This window comes from Balaenoptera borealis, assembly GCF_965194805.1.
Source record: "Balaenoptera borealis genome assembly, chromosome: 18".
NCBI classification, from domain to species: domain Eukaryota; kingdom Metazoa; phylum Chordata; class Mammalia; order Artiodactyla; family Balaenopteridae; genus Balaenoptera; species Balaenoptera borealis.
In genome coordinates this window covers 16,148,136-16,175,674 of record NC_138877.1, presented here as the reverse complement: position 1 = coordinate 16,175,674, position 27,539 = coordinate 16,148,136, and the positions used below count along the sequence as shown (strand labels likewise).

Here is a 27,539-nt window from a genome sequence, read left to right as displayed (position 1 = left end):
AGTTAATATTTGTTGAACAAATGAAATGAATTGGTGTTGAATATGTTTTAGATGGCAGATATAATAGCGTCCTCAAGGGAGTCATTCTGTAGAGGAGATAGTAAAACCATCACCTGGGCACAAATGCCACATATACGGGGTGTTACAGGAAATGCAATGAAAGGAGAAATTGTCTCACTGTCCTGGGCTGGTGGGAGTGGGGGTGAGGGGTGGTGTCATTGGTAGGATTTGGGGAAGACTTCATCATGAAGGCAAGTCTGAAAGTGGGAACTAAGAATTTGCCAAGTGGGGAAAAGCGTTCCAAAAAGAGGGAGCTGCAGATAGAAGTTCAGGGGGTATTGGCCAGATGTGGCGTATCTGGAAAGGACACTCATTCAAATTGAAAAGAGTTAGAGCATCAGGGAAGAAATAATGAAACAACAGGCCAGAGAGGTAAAGCAGAGTTTTCTAAGGCATGCTACAGAGGCTGGGCCTCTATACAGCGGGGAACTTTTATAGGATGTTAACAAGGGTAGTTACATGTTTCAAAAACATAACGTTAGTGCTAAGTATGGAGAATGGGTTGAAAATTGGAAGATCCTGGAAGTAGAGCTATTTTCTAGAGGGCAGGTCCTCTCTTCTTGTAGCATTCAGGGTGAAAGGGAGAGGAAATAGTTACAGATGCCACGATATGTCCCCAGAGGGGGATGGTGTCTGTATCTTGACGGGCTGACATGTAGTGATTTGCGATTTAAGACTATCCTATGACCTCTTTGTACCTCAGTAACTGCATCTGTAAAATGTAGGGAGTGGACTCAAAGATCTGCATGTCTCTGAGCGTGAACATTCTATAACTCTATGGAATCATAAGCTAATAAGATGAAATAATGTAGGAACTAGTAGTATATTACTATTAGTAATAGTGTTGTGGGAACACAAATTATAAAGAAATCAACACAAATACTGGCTTAGCAGCAATTCTTGTGAAAAGACCCAGGACTTTTATTTGACTGCAAGTCGGCATGACCAGCAACGTGGGAGGGGGGCTGGCCGAGAGGAAGAGGATGGAGAAACAGAGGTCCCAGTCTCTGTGTGCCTGCCAGGGCATCCCTTAACTTGGAGATTGTCCTGGGCCTCCTTTTAGAGGGACATGAACATTCAAGAATGACAAAGTGGCCAGGATGGTGAAAAGTCTGGTGTCTGGATTGTAGGAAAACTGAATGAAAGAGCTGGGAATATTTAGCCTGGAAAATAGAAAACTTAAGGAAAATGTATTAGCTGCATTTGAAAGACTTCTGTATAGGAAAGGGATTTGATTTTATTGGACTTCAGTGGCCAGATTTAGGACTAATGATGGGACATTTCTGAAGGCATGGTTTGGCGAAAAATATGTAAAAAAAGTCTATCCACCAAGTAGGTTTTTCAAAAACGAAAGAGACTTTTGTAAGTTTGGTTCATTTGCCGTACGATTTTTATGAGGGAGGGAGGGAGGAGTTCTGTTTTGTTCAGTGTTATATCCGTGGTACCTGTATAGAGCCTGGCACACAGCACTTGATCAGCAAATTATTTATTAAATGAGTGAATGAAGAAGGTGGCACTGAACTCCTTTTCATCCCTGATATTGAAATTAATGTCTCCATCCCCAGCTCTTTTTATTTACACAGCCCTCACCATGTTAGATTCTAATTTGTTCTTTCAGTATCTCCTTTTCTGGCTAGACTATGAGCTTGACAAAGCCAGGGACTGTGTTTAATTGTGTCCTCAGTATTCAGTCCAATCCCTGGCATACAGCAGGTGCTCAGTGAGGAGGGAGTCATATAATCTATTTTGCAAACCAGGACTCTTTAAGAGGAAGGGGGGGTGCTGACCAGATGGGAGCTGATACCACAGCATCCACTGGCACTGTATTGGGCAAACCAGGATGTATGGTTCCCCTAATCAGTCAGTGCTTGTTGAATGGATACAAAGTGAATGAGCTTCTGGAGCCAGAAGAGGCAGGCTGCATGAATGCCTTCCTTCTACTGAGATTAAAAACTGCTCCCTAGGAATGCCACCCGCTGGGCTCAGTTCTGTTTGACTAGACACACAGAATGCATCGAGACTTTCATGTGGCATTTAAATATTTGAATTCATCTCCTGCTTCCCCCTTGGGCTGAGTTTTCTCTTTTCTAGCCTAAACATTCTCAGTTTCTTTTAACCATTTCCTGTTTTGCCTAGAGGATAGCCCTGCTGCACTTGGGGTTCTCTGTTCTGGATGGGCTTCCATTTGACAAGGTCATTTTCAGCATCATAGGCCTTGACCCTCAGTAACCACATACCTCCATCCTCCTGTGTCCGTCCACTCACACCTGTCTTGTCATCTGTTTTCCCTTCACACCTCAGGTCCCTGGACTCCTACCCGTTCTCTGACCATGCAGCCTTGGCAGGGTCTCTAGAATGAGTTTTGACCATGGACAAAAGGGATTTAGAAAGTTCTGAGCCAACGTTCTGCAGATCGTCCTCATACAAGCCTTGCCACTGGTCCAGCCCTGAACTGGTGACCTGAAGCCCTGAACTGGTGACCTGATTCTCATCCATGTGCTCTGGCCTCCCTCCAAGATGCAAGTCCCTGGGACCCTAGTTCTGGTGACCAGACTTCTGTCCTGATTCCTTGGACTGAGTGCTTGTTGGTCACCCACAGAGAGCTCGTCATGTTCTTACTCTTCTGTCTCCCTCTTGGCCCAGGGGTGAGGTCTTAGCCCATGAGACCCAGCCCGGAAGATGTCCAGTCCCTGGAGCATTTGTTGTATCAGATTCTGGCTCCCACTGCCTACCTGCAAGACCTGAGCTTGGCTCCTCGCCATTGGGTCTGTACTGGGGATTCTGCCTGCTGACTTGGAGGACCTCCCTGTCTGCATCTGTAAATAACCCTGCTCTGCTAGAACATTCCCTGGATGCAGCACTGTTGCCTTTTCCCCAGCCTCACTGATGGTCTTCTTTCTTTTTTTACTCTCATTGTTTTCCTATTTGCCCCCTTTTCACTTTCTTTTTTCTCTAGATTTAATTAATTATCTCAAAGAATGCAGATAGCTCTTAGTTTTTCTGTGGCTGCTTGTTTTTATGGACAAAAAAGGGGAAGAAAAATCTCAAAGATTCTAAACCCCTTGCAGCGAGGGGCTGGGCTGTATCTTCTACTTCCTTTGTCTGCATCTTACTTCCCTCATACTCCCCTGTGCTGGGAACTTGGGGGATCTATCCGTCAACTGACCCATCGTTTCAAACAATAACTGAGAGATACTAAATTTTGATGCTTCCATCCCCTTAGTGGAAAATGTTCCATATAAATGTACAGCATTATTATAAAATTGCTAGAAGGCCCTGAAGAGGGAACTGACCTTTTTCAGTTAAGTCACATTATACCCTTGAGCTACATGTTCCATAAATTCTGGAATAAAAGTCAAGCCTTGGAAAGGTTAATCATCTCAACTGGAGAGGGACATCTTTTCAGGAAAGGATGATGATCTTTCTTATCTGTTCCTAATGCCAGGTTACAGGTCCAACTGCATTTTTAAGACAGAAAAAAAAAGGAATGGAGTAAATAAAACAGCATACCACTTTTAACTCCAAAACATGACTCCTTGCTCTGACTTCTAGCCGTGGGATCCTGGGAAAGCCATTTCACCTCTCCAGGTCCTACGTCCTCATTTCTAAAACAAAGGTTGGGGCCAAGCATCCTCAAAAGCCCCCTGCAGCTCTAGCATTTTATGATTTAACACAAACATTAAGAACTAGCAGTTGGAGACTTCCCTGGAGGCCCAGTGGTTAAGACTTCGCCTTCCAACGCAGGGGGTGCGGGTTCAACCCCTGGTCAGGGAGCTGAGATCCCACATGCCTCAGGGCCAAAAAACTGAAACATAGAACAGAAGCAATATTGTAACAAATTCAATAAAGACTTTAAAAATGGTTCATGTCAAAAAAACAAATTAAAAAAAAAAAAGAAGCAGTTGTGTTGGGCTTGGAATGGAGGTAGATGCAATGTTCTCTAGGATTGTATGTGGTTTGCCGTGTATGGGAATGGAAAGCTCCAGCCCAAAGAGGGTCCCACTGGGATTCTGGAGTTCTGGAAGTTCACGGAGGCTCCTTGGCTGGAGAAGCAGCCAATATACTGCAGTGGTTCAGAGCTCAAGGGACCAAGTCGGAGATCCGGGTGCCGCTACTTCCTCAGTCTGTGACATTGGACACATTGCTTAGCCACTCTTAAAATCTCATGTGTTAGATGTGGATCATAAAGCTCCAACTCTGATGGGCCATTGGGGGATTAAAGGAGGCACTAATGTGGTTCTTGGGAGATGGTCTAAGGTCGATAAATTATGTTGTTATCACTGTTCCTCATCTGTGATAGACGATCACGTAGAGGGTGGCATGGACCATCTCAAAGGTCCCATTCAGCTCCCCATGGCTATAACTTTTATGGCTTTGTGGAAAATGTATTGGCAGATGACCTCCAGGATGTTTGGTTAACTGGAGTTTGGGGAATGAGGCCAAAGTTCACGTGAGAGCTCCAAGCCTATGATAACCACAAATGCTATTTTTAGGTTATAGTGCTGACATAACGGAACCTTTTTTATTCACCATGTCTCTTGCAGGCATTCTTGTTCTGCAATCGCACTTATATCTTTCTGGAAGGTGGGGAAAGGCAGGGGAGTATTTTGTGACACCCCCTACTAGAAGCTAAAGAGACAGAGCTACTGATTTCTCAGAAACGCACTGCCCGAGAAAAATGGTTCCTTTAGTGAATCTGAGGTGATCACAAAGGAAACAAGGTCGGATCTGGGCACGGATGGCTGGGAAGGAAGTGCTGGCTCAGGGCTGTGTCTGGCCTCACTCACAACCCGGTCCAAAGTCCACAAGCCTGAGGCTCTTTGCTGATCGCTTGCAGAAGGCTGTCTTGGCCTTGTGCTCATGGTCGTTCTTCTGGGCACCCTGGCTTGGACTCTGACGGTCCTGAAGTGTCACTGGAGACCTTTGTGGCTTTCACTCCAGTCTGTGATGTGCCTCTGACTGTGACTTGGCCTCACATGGCAGGGCTGGGGCAGGACAGTGAAGGGGAGCTTGAGTGTGTAGATGGCGTGGCTGAGCTTGGGAGGCCTCCTGGCAGAAGAAGCAAATGACTTCGATGACACATTCTGAAACTCAACGCACAGTAACTGTCTGTTAAGGGGCTCTTTGCATTTCCATGAGATCGTTGGCCTTCGATCTGTTGTGTCAAAAGTCTGTAGGGTAAAATTCAAACTGAGAATTAAAAGTTAAAATAATTTTATGGGACTTCCCTGGTGGCGCAGTGGTTAAGAATCCACCTGCCAATGCAGGCGACACGGGTTCGAGCCCTGGTCCGGGAAGATCCCACATGCTGCGGAGCAGCTAAGCCCATGAGCCACAACTACTGAGCCTGTGCTCTAGAGCCTGCGAGCCATAATGACTAAGCCCGTGTGCCTAGAGCCCAGGCTCCACAACAAGAGAAGCCACCACAATGAGAAGCCCTCCCAACGCAACGAAGAGTAGCCCCCGCTCGCCGTGACTAGAGAAAGCCCGCACACAGCCACCAAGACCCAATGCAGCCAAGAATAAGTAAATAAAATAAATAAATTTATTTTTTTTAAAAGTTAAAATAATTTAAAAAAATCAGTGTAAGGCATAGTAAATTGTTGAGAGAAGAAGTCCATTCAAAGGTCGCCTGTATTTAATAATAAATAACAGGATCTGTAAACCAGATTGAATGACCTGTTAACTGCACATAAAAGGAAATTGAAGTCAATGCAAATGTAAAATAAGCGCTGCACCTGGTATGTTTAATTTGGGGCATTGCATTTTCAAAATCCCCTCCACCATGTCCCACCCGTCCCTTGCATTTCTGTCTTGACCGGCAATGCAGAAGAATGGCAAAGAGCGGTTTCTTTCGCTGATGTAGGGCCTTTTGTTGGCTCTGGACTTATCACAATATCTGTAAGACAACATCATCAGGCACAGTGTTGAGATGGCTGATTAGTAAGATCAAGGATATGATTAAAGGCATGTAGATGAGTAATATTAAAAAAAATTCAGTTATTCATTTTGAGACCATTTAATCAAGGTACAATTAAAACAGAAGTTGAGATCTGAAATTAAAGAACCCAAAATGAATCACATTTGACCCACAACTCCTACCAGTGACTTTTTATGTCTCAGTCTCCAAGAGCAACCGAATGTCACCTCCCTAGAGTGGCCTGCTTAGATCAATCCCACACCCTCCAATTCCTGCCCCATCTGGGCCCCCGGGACGTGTTCAGTGGTTAAGCAGGGCATCTTCCTTCTTATCTCTGCCACCTCCAGTGTACCAGGGCTTGTGCCTGGCTCTGATTTTGTTCTGGTCGTGGTGATCTGCTCCTCTCTCCGGTATGGCTTCAAGGCTCCTCTCTCGGGCACAGCTACCCATCACAGGCAGCTCTGAGTCTTATCTGCTGCATGGATTCCCTACCTCGGAGTTGAACCCCAACTTGTATTGGCCTCTGGCACACGTGATCCTCTCTAGCTTTGACTACTCACCTGCTTGGCAAGGTCCCAACATGTTAGCGTCTGAGTACTCCTTGGGTTCAGCGAGTTCTGGTCCTGGTTTGTCCAGACATTCCCGTCCCTGCCTTCTCACCTGCTCTCCTTTACGTGTTGCTGTCTCTGTGTGCCCGATGATGTATGCCCAATCCCTCTCACCCCCGACTCTTCTCATAGGATGCTGCCCTAGAATCGCTGCTGGCTCTCTGAATTACTGGATGTGTCATGGAAAGACACTGGGCTGGAGCCAGGGCTCTAGTCCAGACTTTCTACTTCCTGGTTGTGTCATCTTAAGTCATGTGATCTCTTTGAGTTTCGGTTTCCTCATCTGCAAAAGTGAGATGATGATGATGATGGTGATGATGATACTTAACTTGGTTTACCTTCAAAGTGATTACTAGGACAATGATGTTGGGCATAGTTAGGGGTTTTTATTTGCTATCCATATCTCTTCTCTGGTGAAGTGACTGTTCAAATCTTTCACCCACTTAAAAAAATGGATTGTTTGTTTTCTTTTATTGAGTTTTGAAAATTCTTTATATACTCTAGACACAAGTCTTTTACAAGATATATGCTTTACAAAAATCTCTGCCAGACTGTGCTTGCCTTTTCATTCTCTTAATAGTATCTTTAGAAGAGCAAAAGATTTTAGTTTTGAAAAAGTTCAGTATCTTATTTTGTAAATATTGTTTTTCTCTTATGACTTATCTAAGAAATCTTTGCCTACCTAAGATTGCAAATATGTTTTGCAACTGTGTTTCTTTCTAGAAGTTTCATAATTTTTTTTTGTATTTAAGTTTATAATTTATTGTGGAGATATATATGTGTCTGCCTATCTAGCTATCTATCTCATGTGAGGTCATGGTTGAAGTTCATCATTAGTCATTAAGGAGGTAACCATAATGAGATAATACTACATACCTGTAAGAGTAGATAAAATTTAAAAGACTGGCCATACCAATTGTTGAGGAGTTGGAGGAATTGGAAATTCATACCCTCCTGGTGGGAATGTAAAATGGTACGACCACTTTAGTAAACAGTTTGATAGTTTCTTAAAAAGTTTAACATTCATTTACCATATGATACAGCTACTCCACTGCTAGGTATTTACTCCAAAGAACTGAAAGCACATATCCCTACACGGACTTGCATGTAAATGTTTACAGCTGCTCTATTTGTATAGCCCCAAACTGGACACAACGATAGGAAAATGAATAAATAAATTGTGCTATATCCATAAAATGAAATACTAGTAAGCAACAACATGGACAAATCTCAAAATAATTACGGTGAATGAAAAGAGACAGACAAGTACTGTATACGTCCATATAAAATTCTAGAAAATGCATACTAATCAGTAGTAACAGAAAGCAGATCCATGGTTGCCTGGAGATGGGAGTGAGGTCACAATGCGTGATTTTGAAGGGGCATGAGGAAATTTCCTGAGGGTGATGGTTATGTTCGGCACCTGATAGTGGTGACGGTTTCACAGAGTATACATGTTCCAAAATGTACCAAGTAGTGTACTTAAACATGTTCAGTTTATTGTATATCAATAAACTATTAAGTGGGAAAATGTTGGAATAAATAGCCACCAATTTAAAAAAAAAAAAGCGCTTACAAGTCTCCAATGAAGAAATGCCCAGGGAACTGCATTGATAGCTATAATCTGCTCTAGAAGTATGTGAGTCATCATTATCTGTACCACAGAGGCTAGGAAATTTTCCTGTAAAAGGACTAGACCAGTTTCTGGGGCGGGGGCTGGCCTCATACTCTAGCTTTCCCAACTCCATCCAATGGAAAATGTCAAGTTGAGATTGTAACACACATTATTGGACAAAGGCCTGATTGCATACGAGGACATTTGGGCACTCAAAGCATCTCTTTTTGGGCTTGACCATATCCCAGTCCCCTCATCCCTGTCCCTTTCTCCCAATAAACAATAAAACAGTGGCTTCAAGTGCCCAGGCGTTCCTGTACGTAAAAGAGAAGTTCTCAATCCTGCCGTACATTGGAATTTACTGAGACGCTTGTGGGAAATGCTGATGCCTGGCCCCGTACTTGGAAAATTCTGATTCACTTGATTTCTATTTTTAAATGCTCTAGGTGATTCTAAAGTACAGCTCAGGTTGAGAAGCACTGAGGTGGAGCCTGGATCCTCTTTCATCACCTGCCCCACCCCTGTGGCCATGTCACTTCCGGTTCATTCTGTGCGCCTCTAACTTCCTGTTCAAATAGTGTCAGAAAGTAGTCAGGCAGGACTGATTATGATCATAATAATAATGGACATTCAAATAATGTGGCCTTTTCTCAAAGTGTTACCATGTGTCTCATAGATAACCTGAGAAATAGGTAGGAGAGGATGATATTATTTATAACTTTTATTATATTTGTCCTAATTAATTATAAGTGCAACAAATGATCATTTAAGAATATTTTAAGTAACCAGTATGGAAAACTACAAAGAGGAAAAAAAATCATCTGTTATCCAGTCTCTCAGAGAAAACCAGGCTTAACTTTTGGGTTCTTTTCCTGCAAATACAGTATATGCATTTAATTTTTTTTTTTAACCACGTCAGGCACAAGCTGTATCCATGTTTCATAACCTGCCCTTTTCACTCATTACATTATAATTACCCATTGGGCAGACTGGGCTGTCTGCTCAGATACATTTCCCAGCCTGCCTTGTAGTCAGTTGTGGGTGTAATTGCTCGACACCAGTTCCAGACCTTGCCTATACAAACCTGCTGCATTCACTCTTCCACCGATCTCTTCCTCTGTCTGCAACCTGCATGTAAGTCTCAGGACAACTCGGTGATGCAAATCAGGTATCAAAGATGGCAGAGTCTTCATCAGTCTTGTCCCTGAAAGACTGAGTGGTGCAGAGCCTCTCCTCCATGATTTTGAACTTTTCATGTTAGAAAAAATTATTATTGGGTCAAGCCACTCACATTTTGGGATTTGTCTCTTAGAGTAGCTAGTGTTACCTTAACAAATATATCTGACCTTCAAGGCGAGCTCAAATCCCCTCTTCTATCTTCCTTTATTGCTCCAGGCAAAAGTCATGCCTCCTTCCTTTTAGTTATTATAGCATAGAGTTCTTAATTTTATTTTGATTTCATAGTGCCTGTTCCAAGCTACCTTAGCTTCCTGCCCACCTGCCTCCTAATATTGTACCTATACTCACGCTTAGTCTGTCTTCCAGGCTCTTCCACTGAGACTTAAGGAAAGGAAGTGCCTCTCCTCACGTCTTAGGCCAGTTCCCTCCCTCTGGAATACATCTCCCTCTTGCTGCCTCAGGGATCTTCTTCCCCTGTCTGTCCACTCCCTTGCCTGTGGTTTCAGATTTTCCCTGAACTGGCTCTGCAGCATTTGACAATGTGCATTTCTAGTTACTTCATGGAACTCTCTTCCCTCTGGCTTCTGTGGCTGCATCAGTTACGATGGGCCAGGTCATGCGGCAGTAATCCAATTATCAGTGATTCCCAAATTCAGTGGTTCACCATGGCAGAGACTTATTTCTCACTCGTGCCCTCTGCCCATTGTAGGTTGGCTGCACATCCGATCTGTGTCCTGCTCATTCTGGGACCTGGGCTGATGAAGGGAACTCTTGTGAACAGTGGTAATTCTTGTGGCAGAGGGAAAAGAGGGATCACGGAGAAGCACATACAGGCTCTTAGAGCTTCCACCTGGAATTGACACAGGTCACTTCTGCTCACATTCCATTGTCCAAAGCGTGTGGCATGGCTCGGCACCTCCTCCTCCCAGAAGCCTTCCTTGACTGCTCTTTCCCTCAACCATACTGGCCTAGGTGTCCTGTTTGATGCTTCAGAATCACCCAGTATATCCTCTACCATAGTCCTTAGTACACTTAATTGGAATCACTTTTAAACTTCTCTACTTCTCCAATTAGATGGTGTTATGGGCTGAACTGTGTCTTGCTCCCCAAATTCATATGTTGAAGTCCCAAACCCCAGTACCTCAGAAGTAACGTATAAGGTCTTCAAAGTGGTGATTAAGTTAAAACAAAGTTGTTAGGGTGGAGTCCTAATCCAGTCTGACTGGCGTCCTTATAAGAAGAGGAAGAGACACCAGGGTGAGTCTTTGTGTGGGTGCACAGAGCAAACACCACGTGAGGACAGGGTAAGGAGACGGCCGTCTGCCAGTTGAGCAGCAAGGCCTCTGAAGAAATCAAACCTGCCAGCACCTTGATCTTGGACATCCAGCCTCCGGAACTGTGAAAAAATAAATTTCTGTTATTTAGGCCCCCCCAGTGTGTGGTATTTTATTGTGGCAGCCCTAGCAAACGAGCACAGAGTGTAAGCAATTTGAGGGCAAGTTCAAGTTTCGTTCCTCTTGGCGTCCTTCTCATATACTCCAAAGCCTGTCACACAGTAGAGGCAAAACAAACGTTTATGGAATCGATTGATAACTTGATTAATAAATGGATAAATAAGTTTGGTATTGAGAAATAAATTGGTTTTGAGAGTTATTTTGATATGGTAAATTTGAATTCAATTAACTTGTAGCAAGGAGCCCTATTATGAACGAATTTGCAAATCAAAGATGTGCAGGAAAAATTGGTTGGTTGGTGAATTATAGGGTCATATCATAACAGTGTTTTGTATTTATAGAAACTTTCCTCTCAGGAAACAAAAAAGGCTTCAGCTTCCATTAATACATACATCTCCCTGGGATCGGCAGAGAGAAGCACTAGGAACTGGGATCTTGCAGGGGAGGAACCCGAGGGGTGATGGTCAGGCGACCTGTCCAGGACGGACAGAGCCAAGGGCGCGGCCAGCACGGAGGGGAGGACAGCGTTTCCGCTGGGCGGCCGAGCGCCGTCCCCGGGGTGATCTGTGCGAAGCTCCAAGGAGGTGACTCAGCCGCACTTGCTCTGAAATGACAGTCACGCCTGGGATTCACCTTCTGGATGTCAGTGGAGAGAACGAAATGGCAGATTTGAGGGGAAAAGAGAGACGACCCCGTCAGAGTTTTATATGACAGACAGCAAGCATCTGGGCAAAAAGTGGACTCCGGGTCCAGCAGACACCCAGATGTCTTCTAACCACAAACATGACAATATCTGGAAACATCTGGATGGTAAGTGGAAAGGCTTGTGTTTTTCCACCCGTGCGGCCCATTTGGGCAAACCGCGGCCAGGAACGGGCTGAGTCAGAAGGGAGCAGGTGAAGTCTGCCGCCTCCCCACACGCGGCTGCACTGGGTCGGAGGAAGCTGGATCTGGCTGGGGTTGTGGTTGAACAGGCATGTGCGTGCACACACGCACACGCACACGCACCCGCGGTAGGAGGCTGCGTGCGTGGATCCGGAGCTGCAGCACGCCGGGGCTTCCGGGGGGAGGCTTCCCTGGGCACCGAGAATGCCAGGCAGCGGCCAGCCGGACCCGCGGCGCCCAGGGCACGGAGCCAGCCCGGCCTGTGCATGACTGGTGGCCAGTGTTGGTCAGTAGCAGCAGCAGCATCCAGAGGGTGCAGTAGGATAACGTGCTCAGAGAAAGAACGAGAATAGGGTCAGGCCAGCGGCAGAAGTCTTGGCGGTCAAGGTGGTTGGCGTAGATGGGACTCCGTAGACAGGGTTAAGTGTCAGTTCTTATGAGCAGATGTCGTCTGCGGTGAACGAAGAGGACTCCCTAGGAAACGGGGCTTGTGGGTCACAGCCGGCACGGCTCGCTGCAAATCCCTGGAGCTGCGGGCTCCTCAGACTTGAACCGGTCCTGAGATCAGGTGAAGTGGTGCCATCATTCCCGTTCATCGGTCCATTCGTCCTCCATTCACCTGACCTATATTTATTGAATGCCTCTAATGCACAGATCAACGACTACCCTGTTCGTAGGGATTAAGTAGTAAATGTCTAGGGGAGGATACAGAGAAAAGAAACAGGCCACTGCAGTACAAGGGAATCGGTACTCCGCTCGGGGAGCCATCCTGGACAGCGGGAACTCCTCCGGGCCTGATGCCTCCGCGCTTCCAGGAGGGTGGTTTCCACATTGAGATCTGAAGGGGGAGTGGAACTGAGCCAGGAGGGGGCGCTAAGGAGTCTACCGGAAGAGGGGACAATGGCTGTGCCGCGGCTCAGAAGACGAAGAGCCAGTAGTTCAGAGAGGCTGGGATATTTGGCGGGAGGAACGAGGCAGGAAACGTCAGCATAGCCGGATCCTAGAGAGGCTTTTTTCCTCCGGGCGGTGCGGCGGGACCACTGGGGCTGGATATATGGGCTAAAGTGCAGACCGCAGAGCAGGGTGAGAGGTAAAGATCTGGGAACCTCTGGCATTCTGATATCAGACTAAGGCCTGAGAGAGTGAAACCCTGCCCAGAGAGTATCCAGGGTGAGAGGGAGAGTCCGGGACAGAATCCCGAGAAACCTCAACATTTAAGGGATGGGCAGAGTTGTAGGGGCACCTAAGGCCAGCTAGGACGGGCAGCCAGAGAGCTGGGAGGCAAACCCGGAGAGGTGGCAGTGATGGTCCCAAAGGAAGAGCAGGTTAGAAGAACAAGGTCATGGTTAACAGTGCAAAAGGGGCTGACAAATCAAGTAAAATAGTAACTTAAAAAACCGCCTACTTAGCAACAAGGGGAAGGTTAGTGATCTTGGTGAGATCAGAAGCTTCCTGATAATTCAGGTGTAGGCAGTGAGTAGGAGGTGAGAAAATAGTGTTGCACACATTTTGTAGAACTCTGGCCACGATGGCAAGAGAGAGTTTGGTCTGAACTTGGAGGGCTTTGGTTGGAAGTACTTTTAAAGATGGAAGAGTCAAGAGCACATTTGAACATTACCGAGTGCCTAGGAGAGCTGAAACGTTGCGGCAGGGATGGGGTGGATTCCGGTGTGTAAGGGCTGGAAGGTGTGCCCGATGTCAGGACAAGCCCAGAACCGGTTTGGATATGAGATGGTAAGGAACTGGAGCTCTGGGGCCAGACCACATGGATTCAGTCCTACCTCTTCCGTGTCCTGTCCGTGTGACCTTCAGGAAGTCACTTAAGCTCTCTATGTCTCCATCTCTTCATCTGCAACAATACGACCTACCTCCTAAGGCTATTTGAAAACCAAAGTCAGCGTTGTCCATAAAGGGGTCAGCCCAGTGCCTGCTGAGTCCGCATCACTGCCCGGCTGTCAGCGCGCCTGCCTCGCAAGGGTGGCTGGTTGTCAGAAACCTGTCCATCCACGTGGTGGGAGCCTCCTCCAGTGCCCACCTCTGCCCTGGACGGGGCGAGGGCTCGTTCTCTTCGCCCTGCTGGACTCTCTTTCCCGGCACCAGAAGCCGGGCACACAGTCCTCGCCGATCTCTGTGATCTCCAGATTGTGCTTACTGCCTGCAAGCCTCTGGCAGGGAACAGCGGCTGGGGACACACCTACCGGAAGCAGCATTGCTGGACGGGTGACACCTCGGGGGGAAACCGCAGCTTCGTGCCTCTTTGCTGGGAAGCCCAGCTGCCTCTTTTTCTGCAGGCAGAAATGTTGTTAAAGGGAATGCGGATTGAGTCCCTGGAACACTGTAAGGTACTTCTGAAATGGTTTCTTTGTTTTTGAACACCACGACAAGGTACAAAGTGATGCAACAAGATGGGAGTGCCCGAGGGAGGCCAGGCTTCACCTTCTAAACCAGATTCTGTGCTTGCTTCCTCTTTTGCTACCTGTCTCCTCCTAGTAGAGACTATCTGCTTTTTTTGGTCCCCTGCCATTTGGAGCCTGATAGGTTTATTCCCATTGGAATCAGATGGGGACCCAGGGATGGAGCTGGGGGCAGGTTAGATAATCTCGTTCCTGGAGAGGAAAATGAGGCTTGAGGTCACACAGTGAGTAACTGAGGGGCCAGGACAGGACTCCAAGCTCAGGACTCCTGGTTTCTGGTCCAGTGCTCTGTTCACAGCTTCTCCTCATAGATGATGCGGTTTTTAGTAATCCATGCATCTCCCTTCAGCCTCCCTGACTGTTGCTGATTTTTTCATCCAACATGCATCACACACTTCCTTTCCAGGACTCCAAAGGACTCACGTCCGGTCCTTTCTAGGCACTGGGGACTTATCAGCAAAACAGAAATAATCCCTGCTCTTGTAGGGCTTACAGTCCAGTGAGAGGAGACAGATACATAAATAAAATACAGGCGTACCTTGGAGATATTGTGGGTTCGGTTCCAGACCACCACAATAAAGTGAATATCACATTAAAGTGAGTCACACGGATGTTTTGGTTTCCCAGTGCATATAAAAGTTATGTTTACATTATTAAGTGTGCAATAGCATTATGTCTAAAAAAACAATGTGCATACCTTAATTTAAAAAATAATGCTGTTGGAAAAGTGGTGCTAGAAAACTTGCTCCACACAGGGTGGCCACAAACCTTCAATGTGTAAAAAATGCAATATCTGTGAAGCGTAATAAAATGAGGTATGCCTATAAGTAAACAAATGATAGCTACATCCTCCACAATGTCTTTCCAGGGAATATTTTCTCAATAGAACGCCTTTTGAATGATTAAAACCCAACTTCATAGAATGTATGTATCTCTCAATACGATGTTTTTCGGTCAATGATTACATAGAAAAAGCGTGTGTCTTTAGGACCCCCAAACGCCATACAATATTTAAACAGAACAATTTGCAGGAGTGGTCTTGCATTACATTCTAAATACAATTCATAGGCAGAATTGTTTTCAAGGCGTATTGAATGTCGACTGGGGGTGAGCGCCTTGGTAGCTAAGCTGAGAGAGAAGACACAGGACGTCAGTCAAGCAACTCTTTGTTACAAACGTATTAATTTTTTGGTGATCATGAAGCAATGTTCGAAGCGTTTTACATCCTAACGTGATGTTTTATTACTTAGGCGTGCATACATAGGTGTTTTCTACTATATTAGTTACATTTTAGGAAATTGGTTGGAGCTTTGGGGTTTAAGGTCGTGGGCAGGAGGCTCCCGCTTAGCGTGGTTGGGTAGAAGGCTGATTTTCGGGAGTCTCTCGCTGATGTATAGCATGTGGTGCTAAGCAGTGTTACGCCAGGCCCGCGTGTGTGCGCCTTCTCACAGCAGCGTGTGTCTGGCCCTCCGGTCGCAGCCTCAGCACCCCCAGAGGTGACAGGTCCCTTTCGTGGGGGAGCTAGCACGGAGACTGGCCCTTGAATCGAAGACATTTAGGTGGGTACCCTGGCTGTGAACATGACCTCCACTAGGAAGCTCGGCTCAGTGGGGACGACCATGGCTACTTGCAAAATAACTTGGACAGGAAGAGCAGAATCACCCCCTCGTCAGGTTCCGTGCGGGTCTCTTGCCGGCAGGGGTGGCCCAATTTCATGACCTTTTCTTTCATTTTTAATTTTTTTGAATGGTAGCTCTGGAATGGTAGGAAGTCTCCCACAAAGGATTTCCTTTGGTCATTGTTGTTTTTCCCTTAGGAAAAAAAATGTGGTAGGGGAGGGCAAAGCATCCCTCTCCCTTTGTGACTTCTGTGATTCAGAGTTTAAAAGGCCAGTGACAGGATCTGGGTCACAGACTTGGTTTCCTTCTTGTGTGAGGCCTGGTGCTTCACGGGCCTGTCCCTTTAAACACTGGGACTAGGGCCTCAGATTCTGTCCTATTTTTATGTTTGGTCACATGGGTGAAGAGTGTTTTCCTTGAGGTTGGAATCTGTACTAAGGGAAGTACCATGTATTGGAATAACCAAATCTTAAATTTTAGCTCTGTAAAGAGTTGAAAGGTCATTTAGTCCCCCTTCCTCAAAGCAGAGCCCCCCTCACTCCCAGTGACAGCTGGTGGAGACTGCGTACGCTCTGAGCACATCTGATTTGGGTCATGTGATTATGGAGGCTGACAGGTCCAAAATCTGCAGGGTGGGCCAGCGCTCTGGTCCAGTGCTCTCATCTGAATGTTTTGTCCCCCCGAAATGCATATGTAGAAATCCTGTTGCCCAATGGGATGGTATTAGAAGGCAGGGCCTTTGGGAGGTGATGAGGCCGTGAGGGCAGAGCCCTCATAGATGAGATGAATGCCTATGAAAGCGGCTCTAGGTCCCTCCTTCGCCCCTTCTGCCTGTGAGGATACAGTGAGAAGTCTGCCGCCCAGAAGAGGGCCCTCACCTGACCATGCTGGCACTCTGATCTCTGACTTCCAGCCTCCAGAACTGTGAGATATAAATTTCTGTTGTTTATAAGCCACCCAGTCTGTGATATTTTGTTATGGCAGTCTGAACGGACTACGACACCCAGGAAAAGCTGGTGCTGCGGTTCAAGTCCGAAGGCCATCTGCTGGCAGAATTCCCTCTTGCTCAGGGGAGGCCAGTCCTGTGTTCTACTAAGACCTTCAACTGATTGGATGGAGCCCACCCAGATTATAGAGGACGATCTGCTTTACCCAAAGATCACCAATTTAAATTTACATCTCATCCCAAAACACCCTCACAGAAACACCCAGATTAATGTTTGATTAAATATCTGGGCACTGTGTCCCGGCCAAGTCGACACTTAAAATTAACCACTGCAGTGGGGTGCAGCATCTAGGTGCTTGTGAATGTCCAGCAATTAAACACACACACACACACACACACACACACACACACACACACACACAAATGAATTGACCTCCGCCTGTGTAGAAGGAGAGGAAGAACCAGCCTTGGATGGAGAGAGTGTCTCTGTGTTCCCTTCTGCCTAGGAAAAGGGGTGTGCAGAGGATATGACACCTGGGCTTGGATGACTGATTAAGAGCGACCTTGGCTTCAGAGCTTTTAAAAGCTGATGTCAGCCAGCTGCAGAACTTCCTGCATCCCTGGATTTGCGTAGGAACTGAAAAAGGCAATTGACTGATGTGTGTGTACGACGAGTGTACACACATACACACGTGTGAGGCAGTGTAACAGAAAGGTTAGGAGGTGCATGGTGTGTGGGCCCCACTGCCCAGCATCGCAGCTCTGCCATTGACTTGCTGTGTAACTGCGGGCAAGCTACTTAACATCTCTGTGCTTGGTTCTCTCATCTGTAAAGTAGGGAAATAACAGAACCCATACTACATAGGTTGTGAGAATTAAATGAGGTAGTAGCTGTGAAGTGCTTACAAGATTGCCTGGCACATAAATCCTAGAAGTATCTATCTACCTATCTATCATCTATCTGTCATCATCGTATTCAATGCATGTCACTTGTTCACACACACATATCACATATGGTTATTTGTAAGCAAAGGCAACCTACACTACTGGCAAATAAACGGGAACCTTATTCCAAAACTCTACTAATGTACTATTGCAGAGCCCGTGCTGGATTCAGCTTCATAAGAAGATGTATGCTTTTGGTACTTCATTACTGAAACCCTGTTGGATAGGATCCAGATCATATCTGCTTTAAATTAAATTGATTTTTTTTTTCAGTAAACCGTGTTACAGCAAGATGCTGCATGACAGTGGAGTAAATTCGGCATTTCAGATTTGCAAGGACCACCTGCAGCGACGTGGCCTCTCTGCCGTGGAACGGGGGTCGGGGGGTGCGGGGCGGGGACCGGCAGTCTCTCTGCCGCCTGCGTGCTCAGCAAACACGCGGGCCACCTGAGGCTCAGGTGTGCCTGAGGCTTCAGGAACGAGCGCTCAGATAATGACAGCTGGTGGGCTCCAGCGCGCTCTGGCTCCTTCTCGCCGATAAATGGCTTCACAGATGATGCCGGCTTCATGCTCAATTATCTCAGTTGAATTGATCATCCAGTTATAAAGAAAACCATTAGCAATAAAGCAAAACTTCCCAAAGAGCTCTTATGGGGAGGAGGAAAGGAAGTGAATTGGTTTTTTAAAGAAATTAAGACGATGAACGGTGTTTGAAAGGAACATATCACCAGCCTTCTCTCTACCCAGCTGACTCAGCCCTAAGGGGGTGGGATAATGACGTGATTTTTTCACCTATTCATCTCAGGCATCGTTAAAAGGAAATATTTTTAAATAAGCAAGTGCGTGTAAAGCTTATCACCTGCCAGACTTTGTTGGAAGCTGAGAAACTTTATACATGCTGTATTAACTCATTTAGCTCTTAACACAGTGAGGTAGGGAGGATTATTTTTCGCCCATTTCATAGATGAGGAAACTCAAAAAACAGATTAAGTAGCTTGACCAGCATCACAAATGGTTGAGCTGGGATCCAAAGCCTCGCTCTTGGGCATTTGCTACATGTATTCTATTCCTCTATTCCTATTAGAACTCAGATTCTGACTGGGCTGGTCCCCTGCCGCACCTTTCATTCTGATGCTCATTGCCTTCTGAAATCTTACATTCATATTTGTAATACCACATGCACATCTTCAAAAAGATAACTCTTATTACACACGTAGTACACATTCATTTTAGAAACAAAGCAACAATTAAAAAATGCCGAGGAGCAAACAAGAAGAAAATTAAAATTATTCATACTCCTCCACTTATTATAACCCTTGTTAACATTTTGGTATATATTCCTCTAGATTTTTTTTCTATGCACATCCTTTTGTTTTTAAGCACTAGTGAGCTCCTATGTTGCGTGCTCTTTTGTAATTTGATTTTTTTCACCCAACAACAGAAAAAGTCTTTCCATTTAAATAAATACATTTCTATGGCATTATTTTTAATTCTTAAAAAGTATTTCATCGTATGGATACATGATGACTTATTCAACTAATTCTTTTTGGACAATTAAATTGTTTCCAAATTTTGAGATTAGTAATAAGACGACTATGAACATCCTTGTAGCTTAACCTATATGCAAAACAATTTTAATTAAATTAATACTATTAATTAGTATTCATATTATTAATAATTATTATAAATTCCTATTCATTCAAAAGGTTTATTTACAAACTACCACCATTTTTCATTTCAAGATACTTACCTATTAAGGGAGGTGATCATTGGAATTAGTAGTAAGTTCTCTACTTTTCATTAACATGGATCTTGATTTCATTAAAATTGTATGAATTCCACATTAAAACCGTTGTGAATCGTGTTTTAATTTTTTAGAGGATGACTGATGACATATGAATAAAACATACAGAAAGTGGCATATTCTGTGACAAGCTCTCAGGAGGCCTCCCTCTAACTCCTGGTTCCCAAGAGCCTAGGGGGGGAGGTGCCAGCACTGATGGGCCTTGGTCTTTGCGTCCGTGCGCACTGGCGATGTCTCTGCTGCTCCTTTGGTTCAGGTCCTCACTCGCCTCTTCCTGAGACCTTTCCTCAGCCTCCTACCTGTTTTCCCACCTCCTGGAAACTTCCCTTCTCCAAATCCATTTGCACAGTGTTAGCAAATTTAGCTAACACGCCAGTCTGACCTTGCTCAGATATCCAAAAGTCTTCAGAATGGTTTCTCATTGAGGATTAAGAGGAAGAGATTAAAGCACAACAAAAGGTTTAGCCCGAGTGTCAAGGAGTTTCTTTCCCACTGCTCCAGACCGCCCGCTCTGTCCAGGGGCAAGCTAGCAGCCTGCCCCTCCGCTTTGATTATCAGCGGATTCTAAATGCTCCTGGATGCTACCAGGGGGGGCTCCCTGCTTCCCCATCCCCTTTCCAGAAGGTCTGTTCTGGGTCCCCAGGCAACCCAGCGGCCCCTGAGTGTTGCAGCTATTTTCCCACCTGGCCGTGAGGCACCCATCCCTCCCCCTGTGTTCACCTCCCCTCCTTAGGCACCTGCTTGTCTGGACCAAAGGCTGAGAGTCTCCTCATTAAGAGTATTTTTCATCCATCCTCCTGCCTCTCCCCAGTCAGGGTTGAGGAGTCTGAGCCCAGATGTATATTTTCTGTGGCTCTGTAAGAATTGTGTCCTTCCTCGAAAAGTGTCTTTAATTGGGGAAGCAGAAGCGGCAGGAATTTACAGCCAGATCGAGGGACAGTGTGACACTTGTTTTCTCACAGAAAAGGTGCTTGTGAGGAATTTTCCCCTTATTAATGTGATGTCAATAGGAACTGAGCTTGAAAACAGATTAATTGAGCTCACAGGGTATCTCTTACGGATGCTGAGCTCTTAGGAGAGTGGGTGGCTTATCATAACTTTGCATATTTTAGGTGGCTTTCATCCAAAAAAGTAATCTTCCGTTTTCCTTCCCTCCTAAGGTCACATGTACCCAGAAGTTACGGACAGCATCGATATGCTCCCGTGGTCTGGTCCCAGGCACTGCACCTACTATGTGGGAGCAATTAAATGGAAAGGTAGAGACACTTTTATTTATTTATTTATTTATTATTTATTTATTTATTTATTTATTTATTTGGCTGCGCCGGGTCTTAGTTGCGGCATGTGGGATCTAGTTCCCTGACCAGGGATTGAACCTGGGCCCCCTGCATTGGGAGCGTGGAGTCTTAACCACCGGACCACCAGGGAAGTCCCTGGAGACACTTACTAAGCATCGAATGTCTCATACAGTGTGACCGAAATGAGAAAGAGCACTTGTGTTGTGGAGAGATAGGCCTAATGACCTTGTTCTTTAACTGGCGTCTCTTTATATGTCTCTTTTTGCCTAGTGCTTAAGTGTTATTTCTGTAACCTCACTTTTACTCAGGGAAGTGGATTCATAGAAGTTAAGTGGCTGTCTCAAAGTCTCATTTCTTAAAGTGATCAGGGTCAGACCCCATGACTTTGAATTGAGGTCCTGCCACTCAGATGCAAGTGTCTCTTGGTAAGCGATATTTCTGTGCTGTTTTTTCATTGCCTTTACGTGCAGTGTGGTTGCATTTTATGGAATGGCTTGCGGAAAGCATGAGTTTTTAAGTCTCCAGTGTGAGCACCCAAACCCCACCTTGTCCAATGCAAGTATCTGCGAGGAGGAATGGCTCATGATCTTGGGCTTCACTGGGGGCGTTGGTGGTGGGGGGGAGGGGTGGGCTTCACAGGCCTGGGGGCACAAAGTACAAATGTTAGGGCTCGGTTTCCTCAACATCCCCCCAAACTGCACTTGCACGGCTGCTGGACGCTCTCTGAGTAAGTGGTTCTCCAACCCAAAGAGCTTTGGGAGGGTCCAGAGGGGAGTAGATGACCTTACCCACAATGCTCTGCATTTCCCTCAATGCCCTTGACTGCTGTCACTGACTTTGGGAAGAGGCTGCATATGCGGAGTGGAGCTCAGCAATATATTCCTGACTCACCGGGTCCCCTGATGGTTCTTCCTTTTCACTCTTCTTCTTCACTGGCTTTCGTAAAACCTCATGTATTGAGGCAATTCCTAGGGGAGAAAAGGGGCTGGGAAAAGGCAACTGAGTCCAGTCTAGCGGACAGGAAGCCTCAAGGTGTTTAGACCAACTTGGCCTTTTAAACAGAGGTCTCTAACTCTGTGCCGTTTCACACCTTCTTACTGTCTTTTCTTCCCTTTGCATGAGGCAAGGAACTTAGATTTGATGTTAATGATCGTGGAGCAAAATAGTTCCCTTCCCCCTCTCACCAACTGAGTTAGACCCTTTGGAGAAGAAATAAACTTGATGTACCTTGCTAAGAATGTGTCCCATGTTTGATGGATATGAATTTGAACAATAAATCTGCCTCCCTACCAGCTGACATCGGTCTTTTCCCTTTCCGCTTTATGAGACTGTAAAAAGCTTCTGAAGTGTCATGATAATGCAGAGCAATGGGTGCTGCTAATAAAACCAACTCTGCAAGCTTGGGCTGTGGGCTTGGTGACTGCTTCAGAGCTACCAGATCCACCAAACGGCGAGCGGGTCGTCTCTGAGCATCTATTGCTTGCTCTTTACTCTTTGATGATGAAGAGGGAGGTGGGACCCTGAGTGAGAGCAAACACAGGTGATCATAAGGAAGGGTGCTGTCCAGAGATTGGAGGTGGGAGGAAATCTTTAAACTGATACCGCTTTTGAAAATGCAGAAGCCCCCAAATTTAAAAATAGAGTGGCCTTTTGAGTGTTGATCATATTTACTTCTTTTTGATAAATAGATAACTGTGTATCATTATGCATTTATCAAGTACCTGACAAGGGCCAGATGCTGTATAGGGCACTAAAATCAACCCCTGGATTTTCTCTGACACTGGGGAGTAAGGAGGAACACCACCTGTTAATTTTCCACCTCTGTTAGTTGCTAGCAGAGTGGGTTGCTGCTAACTAACAAAATGGACGCATTTGAAATCTGCATTTTTTTTTTTCCTTCTCTGTCCTCTGGTGGCAGTGGGTGTGACCAGTGACCACATACTGGCCAGGTGCCAGAAGGTTCTGGAGTACGGAAGTCTTGGGGCAGTGCCCATGTATCATTAGAGCCTGGCTCTTCAGTACCTTGAACAGTTAGGAGATTCTGACACTCTTAAAATTCAAATTAATTACACCTTGATTCTTTATTTTAAAAATTAAGAAACCTTGCAAAAAAGAACATTACAATAAGGTTGAATGAAATAGAAACGATAATTAGAACCAAAGAAAACGAATCTAGGGATATGCTAATTGTGAGTAATTTGCCTTGATTGAGACTTTAATTTGGCTCCGGGCTTCATGGAAGCCCAGACAAAGGGAAACAGGACAAGTTGCATGTTCTTCGCAGCTCCTTGGAGGAGGTAAATCTGATCAAGCCCCACATCCCAGAAAGGATTTTTGAGAGGCTGTGATGAGAAGATTTTTGTGTTTGAGGCTCATGTGGATTCCTCCCTGAAAGAATGACCTATGGCAATTTACCAACTCTTTGAGGTAAGGTCCAGTTTCCTCCTCATTCTTTTTTTTTTTTTTTTTTTAAATTAACACCGTTAATTATTATTTATTTATTTATTTATATTTTTGGCTGTGTTGGGTCTTCGTTTCTGTGCGAGAGCTTCCTCTAGTTGCGGCAAGCGGGGGCCACTCTTCATCGCGGGGCGCGGGCCTCTCACTATTGCGGTCTCTCTTGTTGCGGAGCACAGGCTCCAGACGCGCAGGCTCAGTAGTTGTGGCTCACGGGCCCAGTTGCTCCGCGGCATGTGGGATATTCCCAGACCAGGGCTCGAACCCGTGTCCCCTGCGTTGGCAGGCGGATTCTCAACCACTGTGCCACCAGGGAAGCCCCTCCTCCTCATTCTTAAATGGGGTTTATAGTAACTACTCTTCAGGCTTGTTGTGAGGATTAAATGACTGGCTTGGTAGAGTGTATTTTCATGACGATTACTTGGAAGCAACCTAATTTTTATCAGTGGGAGAATGGTTAAGTAAAGTAGGATACATTCTTACCATAGCATACTACATCCTCAGGTAATGAACCCTCCCTGTAACCACACCCTTTGTCAATGACTGCAGTTTCTCAAGGAAGAGGCAGAGAATATTTCCCCACCCCACCAGTACTGAACTTGGCCATGTGAGCTTTGGGCAATGAAATATGGACAGAAGTGACAAGGAATGGAGCCTAGACCTTAAGAGGCATCATGTGTTTCCATTCACCCCTCTTGAGCTTCTGCCATCTATGTTAGAAGAATATGATCCTCTAGTGGTTTGGTCCAAGGTGGGATAATAATAGACATGTAGAGCAGACTGGACCCAACCTGAAGTTCAGAGTCCAGATGAGCCTAGGTGACTGAGACACTCATTGTGAATGGAAAAAAAAAAGATAGCTGTGGAAATTCATTGAATTTGGGGGTGATTTGTTATGCGTCATTACTGTGACAATAGCTGACTGATACAGTGACCTTCTATGATCAAGCCTGGACTGCTATGTGTGATATATTAATAGAGAATAAAAGGTTGAAAAGGAGAATCATATAAATTCTGATTTGTGGAATAATGTAAATATCTGATCTCATTTTGTTAAAAATAAGAATATGCTTATACATCTAAATAATAAAAAGTGTTGAGGGATGGCATTCACATCTTTAAAAGCATGAATTTGAAAAAACTGCTGGCTTCTTTTTGTTTTTTGTTTTTGCCTTTCTGTGTGGTGTGTGTGTACAATTTGTGAATTAAAAAGAGCTTAAAGATCCCACACAACAGCTTCAAAGCAGGCTGCCACTGCAGCACTGTGGTGGTCACCTTGTCTAGGGGTATCTGGGCAAACTTATGGTCTGTAGGAACTTTGTGTTCAGACCTGCCCTTCATCATTGCCTGAGTGACAGAGACTGTTGAAAACAACCTTTCATTCTCTTAGTTGCTGTTGGAGTGAAGAAGTATTGCCCGGAGCCGCACAGCTAGGGAGGAGTGTAGTTAGAACTGCAAACCAAGGTGGTTTGCCCGTTTGCTTTCTTGCTTTTTCCCTCCAGAAATATTTGTATTATAGGCATTACACTAGGTGCTTGGGAAACTGTAGTGGACAAGATATTCCCACAGAGCAACAGCAGCATCAAATCCTAGACTAGCACTTTATCCATTTTTCATATACACACGTACATAATTTAACTTAAGTGCAAAAACACCATCTTATAATTTGCTTCTTTTTTTCAGTGCTATCGTGGTGTGTTCAGGCTGCTATAACAAAATACCACAGACTGGGTGGCTTATAAACAACAGAAATTTATTTCTCACATTTCTGCAGGCTGGAAGTCTGAGATCAGGGTGCCAGCATGATTGGTTGAGGGCAGTTCTTCCTGGTTCATAGAGGGCAGTCTTCTTGCTGTGTCCTCAAGGGGTGGAAGGGGGCTAGTCAACTCTCTGGGGTCTCTTTTATAAGGGCACTAATTCCATTCATGAGGGCTCCACCCTCATGACCTAATCAATCACCTCCCCAAAGCCTCACCTCCTAATACCATCATTATTGGGGGTTAGGATTCAACATATGAATTTTGGGGCAACACAGGCATTCAGACCATAGCAAGTTCAGTCTTTAAAATTGTTTTTTCCCTTTGCTCTTTGGCTCTCCTCCTCCTTGTTCTGTCTCATTTTGCCATCCCCCTCCCCCACCCCACACATACCACAACACACTATCCGTACTTTTCTTATGACCCTATAACTATGTACAGACATATTTATGGTGTGACGTAGAGAGACTAGTGTTCTTGTCTCTATAGAACGCTGTGGTCACTTTTTATTTTATAATCAGAGTAGAGGCACATGCAGTTTAATGTACTCAACGAGAAATCAAGGCCAGGTGTCCAGATAATGCCATCAGGGTTCTTTTGCTCCAAAGTTCTTTGCCAATCATTCTGCTAATCCTCTTGTGGCAGCGTGGCCCTTCATCCACAGACTGTGTGGCTCTCCCCCCTCCTCATTTAATACAAATGCAAGACTGTCCCACGTCACAGCGTCACATTTCCCCTTGGCCTATGGAGGTGGGGGAGGGTGAGGTGGGGGGCCAGGAGGGCTGCAGAAGAGCCATGGACACTCAGCGTGTCATTCACACTGAATCTTCGTGGTTGGGATGACCAGTTAATGTATCTTCCCAACCGAAGACTTTTGAGGGTGAAAGGAGGCTCTATTAATAATTCCACCAGGAAGACAGACATAAGTTGACACTCGCCCAGGCAAACTGAGCCATGTGGTCACAGTCATTTTGGCGTTACTGGGGAGAGTGGACCTGACAATGCTCGTAGCTTCGTGTAGCTTGCCTTTCCTTTTTTAAAAAATATATCAGGAGCGCCCATCACTCCTCTGCAACCAGATATAAGCAGTCCAGGCCTCTCAACCTCTGGGAATCCCTGGTATGTTTGTTTCTCTTCAATGAGTCTATACCTTAATTTTTTCCAAGCAGATGTGTTTAAACGCTATGGAATATCAATCAGTCAAACTTTATCAGGCACCTGGCAGGTGCCAGACATTCACTGAACAAATGGTCATCATTGTTCAGATGGTGGTTGAAAGGCTTAACTGAGACAATGCATGTTGAGCACTTAGTATGGAGTTTGGCACATGGTAAGCCTTCATTATTATTATTGCTTTTCTGTTATTGTTTTCATTATCACTGTAATCATTACACAACCATAAATATGAGTAAGACAGGGTTCTTGTTTTCAAAATCCTGGCAGTGGTGACGGGGGCACATAGAAACAAACATTTAAAGCACAGTGGTGATGTAAGTATCTACAAAGCTACAAAACATAGAGCTCTAGAACATGATGGGTGTGACTCATCGTGCCTGTAGGTGGAAGCACAGGGTGGGTGTAGGAGGTGATCTCTGATGGCCTTCCACTGCTGCAAGAGGCATGGAAGCTTCCTAGGAGGAAACTCCTTTTGTTTGTATAGTCGGTCTCATTTTATGCAGAGAGAAATCTTTCGTGTGAAAGGAAATCCGTTACATAGATATTTGTATTTTATAACAGTAAAAAAAGTAGTGATGATGATTACTTTAAAATTAATGTACAATAGCAGTTAAGAGCTTGCGTTCTGAGCTGGGAGCCTGGGTTTGAATTCTAGTTCCATCCTTATGGGGCATGTGATCTTAGGCAAGTGACTGAGCCTCTTTGGATCACGGTTTCCACATCTGGGAAACAGAGATATTAGTAAGATTTACCTGAAGGAGTGCACGTGAGGATTAAATGATTTAATCACTGGAAAGTACCCAGAATAGAACATGGCGTATGGTGAGAGCCCCACAAATGCCACCCCTAACTTGACACTTCAGTGTCCCCAGAGTTTGTTAAAGTGCTATTGCATGAGTTAAACTCCTTTAAGAAATAGCTAAGTGAATATGAATTTAAAAGTTGGTTTTTACATGGAAGAAATGTGAACACATTGACCAAATATAAGGGCTCAAAACCCATTCTTCTGGTTCTATGGAGGTAGGTAGACTGCAGTGCCAAAGATTCCAGAACTTTCCACTGTTTTTATCTAAACTTAGTATTTATATGTAGTCGGATTGAAAAGTACAGTTGACCCTTGAACAACACAGGTTTGAACTAATGGGTCCACTGTGGGCGTCTTTTTTCAGTAGTAAGCACTACAGTTCTACACAATCCTCGGTTGGTTGAATCCACAGATACGGACCCACAGATACCAGGGAACTGGGGATATATGAAGGAACCACATATAGGAAGGTCCAACTATGAGTTATCCTCAAATTTTCGACTGTGTGGAGGGTTGGTGCCCTAACCCCTACGTTGTTCAAGGGTCAGCTGTATTCTGTTTTCTTCTAAAATAGCAATTTGTCCCATAAGGAGGTGA

General features: G+C 45.2%; 1 protein-coding gene across 1 annotated transcript in view; it reads left to right on the top strand.

The window, feature by feature from the left end:
• LOC309615647 (uncharacterized protein) overlaps positions 1-27,539 on the top strand; it is a 234,112-nt gene that overhangs the window by 28,282 nt on the left and 178,291 nt on the right. Inside the window, exon 2 of the mRNA XM_082365704.1 lies at positions 20,610-20,705. Within this exon, the coding sequence (XP_082221830.1) occupies positions 20,610-20,705 (96 nt within the window). The remainder of the gene's footprint in view (positions 1-20,609; positions 20,706-27,539) is intronic.